Source organism: Choloepus didactylus, chromosome 10 (assembly GCF_015220235.1).
Source record: "Choloepus didactylus isolate mChoDid1 chromosome 10, mChoDid1.pri, whole genome shotgun sequence".
Classification (NCBI taxonomy): Eukaryota; Metazoa; Chordata; class Mammalia; order Pilosa; family Megalonychidae; genus Choloepus; species Choloepus didactylus.
Window position 1 is genome coordinate 127419058 of NC_051316.1, and position 13036 is coordinate 127432093.

The 13036-nt window shown below is 44.5% G+C and overlaps 2 protein-coding genes across 3 annotated transcripts in view; one reads left to right on the plus strand and one right to left on the minus strand.

The window, feature by feature from the left end:
• The window catches only part of NCBP1 (nuclear cap binding protein subunit 1), a 44291-nt gene extending 41518 nt beyond the window's left edge, over positions 1–2773 (minus strand). The window contains exon 1 of the mRNA XM_037850933.1: positions 2448–2773. Within this exon, the coding sequence (XP_037706861.1) occupies positions 2448–2481 (34 nt within the window). The 5' untranslated portion in view covers positions 2482–2773. The remainder of the gene's footprint in view (positions 1–2447) is intronic.
• Positions 2774–2941: 168 nt separating this feature from the next.
• Positions 2942–13036, plus strand: part of TSTD2 (thiosulfate sulfurtransferase like domain containing 2) — a 36400-nt gene continuing 26305 nt past the window's right edge. For both annotated transcript variants that reach the window (XM_037850953.1, XM_037850952.1), the window contains exons 1-2: positions 2942–3099; positions 8914–9130. In XM_037850953.1, coding sequence (XP_037706881.1) covers positions 8966–9130 — 165 coding nt within the window. In that variant the 5' untranslated portion in view covers positions 2942–3099; positions 8914–8965. The remainder of the gene's footprint in view (positions 3100–8913; positions 9131–13036) is intronic.

Genomic DNA, 13036 nt, shown 5'->3' on the forward strand with positions numbered 1-13036 from the left:
CTTTTGGATAAGACTGTAAAAAATCTAAACACTTTCTTGAATGAACAAAATAATGTATTGAAAGCCTATTACACGCATAGCCTGTAGTAACTGAAAAGCTTCAAAGACATTCTTAAAAGAGATTCTAAGAAATGATGAGTTATGTTTGGCACTGGACTAGTATCCATACAGATTATTTTTCATCCAGGACTTCTCTTCCCTTGCTATAAGTTGAAGACCAGATGAATCTTTGACATCGTCTTCTAACTGGATTCTCTGGATCCTGGAGAGTCTAGTCTCAACAAAGCAGCCAAACATAAACTTTTAAAACTGCCATACATGATCTGACCCTCTGCTGTCTCTCTGATCCTATCTTCTACAACTTCCCCACCCCCCTGCTCCAGCCACACTGGCCTCCTTGCTGTTCTGTGAAGTGGCAGGAATGGTACAGCTTTTGCTTGGACCACTGCCCTTCCTCAGAGTCCCTGTGACCTGTTTGCCTACCTCCTGCAGGTCTGCAATCCGATGCCAGTATCAGAGGGCCTTCCCGGACCCACTACATTAAATAGTTAATTCCTGTCCCACAGCACAGTGTCTAGCCACTTTACTGACTTTATTTTTCTCCATAGCACTGATCACCATACAATACACTGTATTTTACTTGATTGATTTTTTTCTGCCTGTCTCCCCATACTAGAACGGAGGCTCCATCTTTATATTGTCTCTTGCAGCACTGCCAATACTTAGGACAGTGGCTGGCACTGTTGAATATCTGTTGAGTAAATGATTACATCCAAGCATATGGGAAGTCAGGGCAATCAGTGACTGGTAAGACAGACCAGTAATCCAGAAGGGCTCAGAGGCATCCATTTAATCCTTATGATAATAACTCTGATTTAAAAAGTCTTCTATAACATAATATTTAAGTTTCTAATTTTTATTTTTAAAAGTAAGTAGAAGCTTAACTAAAAGTAAAGCATTCAAAATATTTGATTCAGATCCCTTTTAGGGTAAACTCTGCTGACCATTACCCATAGTGTGCCAATTTACAAAAGTTCTAGATTTAATGTATTTCAAATAACTATAAACTGACCCTCTACTACTAAATTATCCACCATAGTAAACTTGAACTTTGCTTAATTAATTCCTTATTTTACTTATCTTTGTCTTTACTTATTTACTCTGAGGTTCCAGCAAAAAGATCCAAATGGACAGTGACATAGCTGCTAGTTGATGCTCGAGAAAGTTATGCAAGTTTCCCAATAACCAAAGCAAAAGTTATTTTTCTAATATTTGCATTCTACTCCTCTAGAATGTCCTCTGGTGACAACTTCCCTCCCTTTCAGGATGCCCTATAAGGGTGAGGGACAAGAAAGAATAGAGAAAAGAAAGCACAAGAAGAGCAAGGAACATGAGAACAAAAGACTCAAGTTCTCTAAACCCCAGGTTCACAAAAGCCAGAACAGATTAAATATCATCATTTTCATTTTACAGATTAAGGTTTAAAGAGATTACATAGCCTGGATAAGATCACAAAGTAAAGGGTGGGGTCTAGCTTTGAACGTCAACCTTCTGATTCCCAAGTTTGGCCTCTTACCATTACTCTACAATCTAATAAACAATGCACTAAAATATTAACAATAGAATTACCCCTAGTAATTTTTTTTCTTCCTTTTTTTTGGGGGGGGGGGGTGTGTGTTCTTGACCGACTTCTATAATGCTTAGGTGGAATGTAAGCATTTCTCTCTTTTTTTAAACTAGCAAAATCCTTAGTTTTATGATCTCTGAGGGCACAGCCACCCAACTGGAGATGGAATCCCTGATCTAAATCTCTAAGAGCTCTCCAGCTCGTTTTCCAGCACTCTTTCTTACATGATGGAAAACGCTTAACGCCAGTTCGCAATCAGACATAACAACATGCGTCTGTTTATTAGTGACCTCTCGAGTGGAGAGACAAGATTCCTTCTCCGCAAGTTTGAACGAAGTTGAATCAATGGAGATGGGTGGGTACAGGTTGCGAGTCATCAGCTCTTTCAGTCAATGCTTTGTTTCTTTCCTTCAGTAAAGTCTCCCTACAGGCCGTTTCAGGTGCACCTTTGAGGATTAAAACGAGACTGGGTCCCTGTCACTGCCGTCTAAGAGAAGGCGGCACGGACACGGGTGTACTTCCTGCTCGGCGGCGCCTGGGACCAACTCCTGATGCGTCTTTAGAGACCAGGTCTCTATTCAGGGGCTCTCGGGGCCTCTTGCCCCACGCTCGGCCGACCACAGAGGGTGCGGGGCGGCGGACAGCAGTCGCTTTCCAGAATCCACCTGGCCACACCCCCGCTCCGCCACCCTCCTTCCCTCTGCGAACGCTCCTGGGGGAGAAGGGCTCCTTGTCCCTTCCCTCGAGACCCGAAGGCCAAGGAAGCCGAAACTGCCTTCCACCTGGGCGCGGCCGCTAGGGCCGGGCAAAGGGCACTCACCGTCATTCTCGTCGCTGTGCCGCCGCCGCGACATGCCGCACGTCAGTGCGCTTCTGAGGCGAGACGCCGGGAGCGAGGAGCGGCAGGAACCGACCGGCAGCGGGCCGGCGCGAGGAGAGCCGAGAGGCGCGCGGATCCCCCGGCACGCAGGCGCACTTGTTCGCGTCGGCTTCCGGAAGCGCAAGGAAGAAGGTCGGCCGGGTGGCTTCGAAGGCTCGGCTGTAGGAGGGCCCGCGTCAGGAGGATCGCCAGGTCCCGGGCGTCGGCGCGGCAGGCAACCGATCCCCGCCCCTCTTGGCCTTCCTGCGCCTCGCGGCTGCTTCCTGCTCCCGCCTTTCGCTCTATAACCTTCCGGGACCACGCCGAAAGCGCAGCCGCTTCAGCCAACGAGAGTCCGCCGGCTGCGAGCCACGCCTGCGGGGCGGAAGTCTGGGCGGGACGCTCTAGCCCCCGCCCTGGGACCTCTCAGTGGTTTTCCCGGCGGCCTTTTCGCTAACAGCCTCTGAGACTTCCGGGGCTAAGGGACGTCGCGAGCGTTTTTTCCTACGTCAGCAGGCGGCCGGGGCTGGAGGCTCGAAAGCCGAGGCAGTGACGATTGCTAGGCGGAGATAGTCCAGTGAAGCCAGACCTAGGCAAGGCTCCGGACTGGCGGGTACGTGCTCCTGGTACTAACGCTTCCCACCTTTTGCCTTCGCGGGAAGCTGGGCGGAGAAGCGGGTCCAGGCCCGGCGCGGGGTGGGGCCCGGGCGGGAGGCGGCGCCCGGGTTCCGCTCGCTGCGACGTGGGGAGCAGCCCTAACGCGCGACTCGCCCGAACGGGGTTACCCTCTGGTCGTCGTCTTACCTTTCGCCCCTCGGAGTTGTTCAAGAGGGAACGTGTGGACTGTTTTAGTAACCCAGTTTCAGTGGTTATGGGTTACCTATTGTTAAGGGAAACTAAGTTACCAATATATTCAAAAGCTGCAGATTTATTGAAAGAGAAACGTCTGGAGCAGGGAAATCTCAAACTGGAGGAGTGAGAGTGTCCACATGGAGAGCAGGTTCCCGCGGTTTATAGACGCAGTTAGAGGGTTTCAAGCGGGAAGTTAAGATTGGTTAAGTTTTTATTACATAGGAGGGTCTTAAAAACAGAGAACAGATAACCGTTGGTTAGTATAGTGTATTTGTCCACTTTTAATTGGCTATCCCTACTGGACCGAGACCAGCTTATCAAAAATTACAATTTTATCGGACGTGCTCACTTCCTCGGAGAACCTGTCCTTGATTCCCTGCCAGTTCTTGGAAAGGAGACTGCTATCGGTTATTCCCTTTTAAAAATCTTTACTAGCACCTTATACATATACATGACCACCCCCGGCCCTGGTAAGCCCCACACCTGCTTATCCAACTGCCTCTCCGTGGTCATCTGAAATTTCACATCTGAAGTAGAACTCTTGTTTCACCTTCCCTATCCATTTCAGTAAATAGCACCACCCATCCGGGTGCCTCATCCAGACGTCTAAGTAGGAGTCATTCTTGAGCCTTCTTTTTCCTTCACTTCCTGCATAGCATTCTATCCCTGAACCCCACCGGTTCTACTTCTAAAGGAGATCTAGCATTGGTCGACTCATCTCCACTGCTGGCATTTTAATTCAAGCCAGCGTTGTCTTCCACCCTGATGTAATAACATGATTGGCCTGCTTGATTCCTTGCTTTCCTAAAATCCATTACCCACACAGCAGCTAGAAGGAGATTCTTAAAATGAAAATCAGACCATGCTGATCCTTTTTTAAGTCTCCCAGTGACTTTCCGTTGCATACTCCTTGTTGTGGCCTGCCTGTTCTGTCCTCTCATCACTGCTCCAACCACTCCAATTGCCTTCCTGTTCCTCCAGTAAATCAAGCTTGTTCCCACTAAGGAATTTATATTCCCTTTTTCCCTTCCTTGAATGTCTCTGATCCTAAATCTTTCAATGTCTGGCCTCTTGTCATTTAGGGCTCAGTTGAAACATCAGGTCCTTAGGCCTTCCCTACCTACCCAATCTAAATTAGCTGGCCCTGCCACCAGGTCACTCATAGTTGTTTTATTTCACTCAGTTGCTCATTCAACAAATATCATTTTAACATTTAGCACCTATTGTGTGGCAGACACTGTTCTAAATCCTGAGGATGCAGTGGTGGACAAAGGAAGACTGTCTCAGAGTTCATATGCTCATGCCCTGTTCAGGAATGGGCAAAGGGATCATTGCAGTCAGAGAAGTGAGCAAAGGGGAGAAGAGTAGAACAGAAAGTAGCAGGAGCATGGTAAGGACTTTGGACTCGAAGAAAGTTGAGATGCCTTTGAAGGGTGATCTGATTTATTTTTAAATGGGATCACTCTGGCTTCTACATTAGGAGGGCAGTTAGGCTATTGCAATAATTCAGGCAAGACCTGATGGTGGCTTGAACTGGGGTGGTAGTGAAGGTGGTGGGAAGTGGTCTGACTTGCTTGTATTTCCAAAGCAAAGCTAATAGGTTTTCTGAGAGCTGGATGATAGCGTGAGAGAGTAAGGAGTCAAGAACCATCTGGAGTTGTTTGCCTGGGAAACAGGAAGAATCACTTATTTTAATTTTTTTTTTTACTGAGACAAGGAATACCAGAGAAGAACAGGTTTGGGTTGGGGCAGAGTACGTTAATAAGAGTTTGGTTTCGAACAGTGGTGTTTGAAAAGCCTATGAGACATACAGTTGAAGCTATCCAGGAGAACCGTCGGATAGATGAGCTTGAATTTCAAGGGAGAGGTTCAAGCTGGAGATAGAATGTTAATTTACTGTATACTATTCTAAACATAATTTTTGCTTTCTTTAGGGTTGTTTCCCCTTTTTTCTTTTTTTAATGGAAAATTTCAAGTATTTATACAAGTAGAAAACTTACATGATGACCCCATATGTATTCATCATCGAGCTTCAATAATTACCAGCTCATTGAGGCCAACCTGGTTTCACTTAGGTTACCACCCAGCCCCCCACCCCGTCGCTTTGAAGCAAATAGAGTTTAAGGCTTTGGGGCTAGATGGATTTACCCAGGAAGGGAGTGTGGATAGAGCAGTTCAGCAGGTAGAGCTTGGGACCGTAAGGAAGATCCAGCAAAAGAAACTGGGAAGGAGGGACTCTTACCACCATCTGGTTCTTTAGTGTCCATGTATTTGTTTCCTTATCTGATGTTTCGCTCTCCTTACTAGAATATAAGCTTCAGGGAGCAGGGACATGGACTGTTCCATCCAGAGCTGCATCTCTAGCACCATTCTTTGTGCCAGGCACAGGCGCCTCCCCAAGTAATAGTTTTAAGGTATAAAAATAAACTAAGTCAAGAGCTGAACGAGGATTTAGAGCGAGGGGTGGTCATTGCAGAGTGATAGAAAAGGCATGTGCAGAGATCCCAAGGCAGGGTGGGGTGGGGTGCAGGGCTTCCTTGTGGGACTAGGTGAGGTCCAGGGTGGCAAGAACAGAGTGCGTGAGGAGAGCCTGGCTGGAGATGACCGAGAGGTGGGGCATCTGTGTTTTGCAGGCCTTCCAAGGAAGAACTGTCATGGGTGGTGGAGATGACTTTGTGAGCTGAACCTTGATAAACTTGGTTAGCCTTTGGGTAGGGGAAGAGGAGAGAAGCCAGTGAGGGGAACAAAGAGGAGGAAAGAATCAAAGCTGAAAGGAACATGGTGTCTGAATGGGGCAGTGGAGAGGCCAGTTTAAGCAGCTGGTCACCTGCAAGGCAGGCTGGGAAGGAAACCAGTGCCTGAGGTGGGGTCAGACAGTGCTGTTCTCTGATTCACTGTCACTTCCTGAATACCCTTATAGGCTGATTGCAACAAACTAAAATGTTTGCTGTTCTTGGAACAGGGCCTGCTACGTAGTGGGCCCTTGGTAAATATTTGTTGAGTGAATTTTAATTTGAAAACCATGTAAGCACTTTCTCTACATGTACAATGAAGCAGCTGTGGGGTGTGGCAGAAGTGTGTTGAATGAGATTCTTTGACTTATTTTTCTTCTGCCTTAAGGACTGCAGGTTTGGCATTTGCTCTTTTCAGTAGAACTTTGTGTGAAAGACATTTGTGAGAAAGAAATGAGATGCTAAATAAGGTGACAACATTTCTTTCTTCACCCAGTCTCTTTCACTCATTTTTTCATATAGACAGATTTTGGGTTTAATAAATTGTATTATGTTATGGGTAAGCCCCCATAACAAAGTTCATTTTGAGCCCTCACGCAGACGCTACTTAGCTGATGTGAATACACTTTATGTGATGCAAGTAATATCTTGATTTGTGAATGCTGGAACAACTTTCTTTTTTATAAGAAAGTTGGCGTGTGTGTGTGTGTGTGTGTGTGTTAGTCTCAATAAATCCCTCCCAGCATTCTTAGTCTTGTTAGGGGAGCACACGCTGCTTCTCATTTGCTTTCACCCAGTTGAAGTACCCAAGAGGCAAAGTTGTGAGTTGACAAGTTTTGTCTCCAGTCTCTCTCACCTTCCCGTTGCTCTTTCTTAGTGGCAACCCCTCTCCACTCCCTCTTGCAGGCCCCTCTGCATGTAATCTCCACTTTCTTCAGAACTTTAAGTATCCACTTCTCTTCGGCTGCTCAAGAAAACACCATGAGATGGGTTGGGTTAAACAATGGGAATTTATTAGCTTATGATTTGGAGGCTGAAAGAAAGTCCAAATCAAGGTGTCTTCAAGGCAGTGCTTTTTTCTCTAAGACTGGCATTCTTGGGCTGGCTGCTGGTGATCCTTGGTCCTGGGCTTCTCTGTCACATAGCACATGGCGGCCTCTCCTGGCCTCTCAGTTCTCTCTGGGTTCCGTTGAATTTCAGCTTCTCGCTTCCTGTGCCTTTCTCATCGTCTGTCTGAATTTCATTTAATTTATAAAGGAGCCCAGTAATAGGATTAAGACCATGCTTAAGAGTGAGGTGGGCCACACCTTAACTGAGGTAACCTCATCAGAAAGGTCCTACTTACAATGGGTTCACTCCCACAGGAATGGATTAAGTTTAAGAACATGTTTTCTTGAGAAATGTACAGCTTCATAACATCACAGCCTCCTTCAGGGTTGTCTTCAAGTAGCAAACTTTGCCAATTCATTTAGTGTCGTAACATAAGCATTTATTATGCTGTGAAGCAAGAATTTGGGACAGGGAACAGCAGGAACAGTTTGTCTCTGCTTCCCGGTGCTTGGGGCCTCGGCTCAAAGACTGGAACCATCTGCAGTGGTCAGTGCTGGCTCTCAGCTGGAGGCCTCAGCTCCATGCTCCTGGCTCTCTCCACCTGCTCTTCCTGTGTGGGCTAGTTTGGGATACTCACGGCATGGGGGTGGTCTGCCCAGAGCAAGCATCCCCAACCAGAGAGTGATGGGAGGTAGCCTTTTTGTGACCCAGCCTTGGCTTGGAGCATTGCCGCTGCCACTCTTGATGCGTTGGAGCAGTTATAAGCCTGCTTAGACTTGAGGGGTGGCTGGGAGGGTAGACCAGGAATATTTCCAGGGCCATTTGGGAAACATAATCTGCCACAGCTAATTTTTAGATTAATCAGTTTAAAAGATTAAATTTTAAATAGGGCATTAAATTGAGTTGAAATATTAGTAATATTACCACTCACTGAACCCTAGTGTGTGTGTCAGAAACTTTTCATATTCCTTTCCAGTCCTCACTACAGCTCTGGAAGGTAAAAACTGTCACCCCATTTTACAGATTAAGGAATTCAAACTCAGGTAAGTTAGTTTGTCCAAGTTTACATAGTTGCAACAGCGGTGCTTTCTCTACTGCTTCACAGGGCCTCTCAGTGCTTTTCACCTTTGACATTTGCTATATAAAAGAATGAACGAAGTACACTTTTTGTTTTGTGTCCATTTTGACAGATTTGGCCACCATAGCAATTTTCATGTTATTCTGGCTCATTATAATGGGATTCTCTTAGTAGTTATTTCTTCTAAGGAAGGGAATTTGCACAGCTCAAAAATTAGGGGACAAAAAAGAACAAAAGAGTTCAAAACTAAACATACTAGCATATAGCTTGGTTGGTTTTGGTTGAACCTGGTACTTTTCTGGTAGTATTTACCCTAAATATTTGCATATGAATTGGCCCCTAATTCAGGATTCTGCTCAAGTGCTACTGCCTCAGAGGGGCTTTTCCTACTCTGTTTAAAGTGCCACTGCATCCCTCTCCGTCTCCCTACCCTGCTTTTTTTTCTTCATACCCCTTTTCACCTCCTGACATTTTGTTATTGGTTTATTCATTTTGTTTACCTTGTAAACTCCAAGAAGGCAGAGACTTTCTCTGTTTCATTCACCTTATCCCCTGTGTTTAAAACAGTCCTGGCACAAAGCAGGGGTTTATCTAATGATCAAGCAAATGAAATGGGTAGCTTGGCTGCAGGGCCCATGCTCCCGTGCGTGATTGTTGACTTTCGGAAGTTAGCAAAGACTTGGACCTTGCTGTTTCTTCCTTGCTTACATCCTAGGAGGTAGCCAGCGGAAAAAGGGATCTCTGCTCCACTACTACAACCAAGCCAGATGCCTTCTTCCACTTCACCAGACCAAGGAGATGGCCTGGAACCTGGTGTTTTAAGATTTGCAGACCTGGATTTAAAAGACACAACTTATATCAATCCCAGTAGCAGCCTCAAAGCAGAGTTAGATGGCAATACAAAGAAGAAATACTCATTTGCAAAGAAAAAGGTAAAATTGCTGTTGCTGTTTGATGCTCATGTATGTAGTCTGCTGCCATGTGTGTTGATATGCAGGTACATCTAGAAGTTTCTCAGCAAGTTGGCCCCCCAGGAAGTAGAGGGCCAGTGAGACTATATGAGCCACAGACGTGTTCAGGTCAAGGCCCAGTCAGGGACACTGGTCAGTAACATTAACTCACTGCCCAGCAAAGGAGAGCAATAGGCAAGGAGCGGCCCTGGAAAGGTACACAAGTCCTTGAGGCGGGAGGATCTGGACGATGGCCTGGGTTCCACCCAGGGTTTTTGGAGGGATCCCAGGATTCCTGGTCATAAGGACAGCAGACAGCCTGCAGGAGAGGTGTCCGACTTCTGCAGGCTTATTGAGGCAGCGGGGACTGGCTGTAAGGGGGTAAGTAGGGTTGATGCTGCTCTCGGTGCCATTTAACCTCTTTTAAGAGACCATTGACAGAAACCCCCACTTCTGGATAGTGGAAAATCTGAGGCTCACAGGAAGGAAAATGACTGAGAAAATTGACATAGTTTCTTACCAGGCCAGACTCACTGCCTGATGCATGTAAAAGCCAGTCTATGACACCAGGGTTTCAAAGTGAGAAAGAGCTTTTATTGCAAAGTTCAAAGCAGGGAGAGCAGGAGGTGTATCAGCCTCAGATCTGTCTCCCCAGACTGCAGTACCCCTGAGAGTTTTATAGTATTCAGAGACAGGTAGGTTCAGGCTAATAAGTGTAATGGCTCGAGATGACAGAATTAGAGATAGCCTAATTATTAAGCATGCACAGATTGATTAAATGCTTACTCACCAAATGTATGAAGAAAATGGCTTTAACATGATGAGCATGAATTTTAGTATTATAATGAATTTTAAATTTCATATATTTTAAATATTCGTATATTTAATGAATTTTAAATTTAGTATTATAATGAGGTCTAAGTCACCTGTAGGTTAAGGTTTAAGTTACTGCGTATGTCAAGACGGGCCAATTCTGGTTAGAACTAACTTTGTCTTTAAAGATAGCCTGGAAATTGGGGTGGGTTAGTTCTGAGCTGGCTCAAGTTCCTTCATTAATAAACATTAAGCGGCTGTCTATGTGATCACAAGACTTCAAAGTTGTAAAACAAGATTAGGGGGTACAAATGGGGTACAAACGAGTTATGACACTTTACAGTTACAAGGTAAAGATTGTATAGTTACATAATAAAGCGTCATCATCAAAGAACAAGACTTCTGTGTTACAGTTCAGTGGGTTTCAGTAGTTTCAGGTATTTACTTTTGGCTAGTCTACAATATACTAGAAAGTAGGAAAGCATCTATATGATGATTCAGTAACTATAATCCTTTGTTCACTCTTAACTCTCAATTAGAGTCTCTCGTGCAAAGCTGTCTTTTATTGGTGCCATGTCAATGAAGACTAGACATCTCAGCTTCTAACTTCCTATCCACCTCCCCTCCACCCTCAGCTCACACAGATTACCTTGTGTACAAAACCCAGAGAGTACAAAAGGGTTTTTAAAAAATACTATTTTGCAATAATTTCAAACTTACAGAAACATTGCAAAAATTGTATGGAGAACTCCATCTTCGCTTTGCTCAGAAACTCCATTCATGCTTCCCCAGTTGTCCCAAATATCCTTCATTGACCCAGTCCACATATTATGTTAGTTGTTACGTCCCTTTTGTCTTGTTAAGCTGGAACACCTTCTCAGTTTTTCCCTGAAATCACAACCAGGGCATTTTTGAACATTACAGGTGAGTTATTTTGTAGCATTTCCTTCTGTTTAATTTTGATTCATAGTTCCTGTGATTAGATTCAGTTCATGCTTTTATTAGCAAAACTTTCCCAGAGGAAGTGCTGTCTTCATCTCGCTGTGCTCATCTGGCTGCATTCTACCCAGTGGTTCCCAGCGGCCATTGGTCCCATTACTCAGGGATGTTGATTTTGGTTATTTGGTTAAGGGAGTGTCTGTCAGATTTCTCCATTATAAAGTTGTTATTTTTTTCCCTTGTAATTTGTCAGTATTTGGGGGGAAGGGGATACTTTGAGACTGTGTAAATATCCTGTTCCTCATCTAACTTTCACTTACTAGTTTTAGACCCGTTGATGTTTTGTCACTGAATTATTACCATGATGGTTGCTAACTGGTGATTTCCTAATTCCTTCATTCCTACTACATGTATTACTTGGCATTCTGTTGTAAGGAAGAATGTTCTCTTCTCCCTATTTGTATCAGTATGCTCAAGGATTTCCATTTTTTTCAATGAGTTATAATCTGTTACTATTATTATTTGTTTTGAAATGTAAGTCATCTCAGATTTCACTGGTAGCCCCTTGAAGCTTATATTTGCGTACTTTTTTTTAAAACTCTTTATTTTGAAATAATTTCATACTTACAGGATAACTGCAAAAATAATACAAAACTCATATAACTTCCAATATTCCCCTTCCCCCAGATACCAAGATCTGCCAGTTTTAACATTTTGCTACCTTTGCTGTGTCATTCTTTCTGTCCATCTACCTGTTTGTCTGTCTTTCACATTTGAGAGCAGGTTGCATACATCATGCTCCTTGAACACCTAATACTACCATGTGCATTTTCTAAGAACAAGGATATTCACTTAAGTAACCAGCTTAAGTGCAGTTATCAAGTTCAAGAAGTTTAACATTGATATAAAGCTTTCAGTCTATATTCCAGTTTTTTCGTTAAGTCCCAGCAGTGTCCTTTTGGGCCTTTTCTCCTCCACTGTTGGGTTCAGTCCAGGGTCGTGGATTGCGTTTGAGTATTTGTGTCCTTTTGACTGTTATTCTTTGAGCATTTTCTTAACCTCCTTACTCAACTGGATGTTCCAGACTCATCTTGAGTTTTCCCTGCCCCATCCCTGGAATAGGATATTTCTGGTTCTTTTTAGGGAGATTGTCAAAAACTGAGACCAGGGGTCTAGGTGTGGTTATTTCTACTAGTGTGTTGCTCCTCCCAGGCCACAGTGGACAGAGCTAGGGAATGCAGATGACACACGTGCATTGATACTGATTTCTGTATCTGTATGAATACACCATGAGTTCACACCAGTCCCTTTAGTTCTTTCCAACATCTCAAGGTTGATTCTAACTTCCCCCTTTACATCTTTACAACTTTCCTCTTTGTTAGTATAAGCCTGACTCCCATTATCCCAGGATATTTACTCATTTGCCTATTCCCCTGTATGCAGACATTTTCCTGTCTCTGAGCTGCCTTCCTGCCTCTGCCTTCCTCTCCCTGGCAGACCTCACGTGGGCCGGGACTACTGCTGGATCCCAAAGGCCTTGCTCACAGGGCCTTAAAAGACCATGCCAGGCCATGGCCTGCCCTACCTCTCAGGCCTGCCTGTTGGCATTTTGCAAAAGGAAGGGGAGCAGAGGAAGAAAGAAGGAAATACAGATTTCATATAACATTTCTTTAAGGACCGTGAATGCATAAGGCCTCAATTGAAAATGAGGCCTTGGATGCATAGTCTTACGTTTATGTATAACCTAATAATCCTATAATAATCCTGTAATTATCAGTGCACAGTGATTTCAATTGAAATAGCCTGTGAAAATGCCCAGCCTGTTACTTGTTAGAGTGATTTCCGAGCACCAGCTTTGAGAGGACAGAATATGAAATTGAACATTTAATACAAAGAAGCACTTAAGTTGACATACACTAACACCTTCTTTTTTTTTTTTTTTTTTTTTTTTTGTCTATCCTAAAGTATCATTTACTTTTTGGAGGACTAAAACATATCCTCTGGTGATTTCAGGCTACCCCAGCCTCTCTGCTTTAGCCCAAGGCAGCCCAGACACAGTCAACCAGGAGATTGAGGAGGGCCGACCAGCGATGCTTCCAGATAGCCGCTTTTGGCTGCTTTCCATAGGTCTTCAGA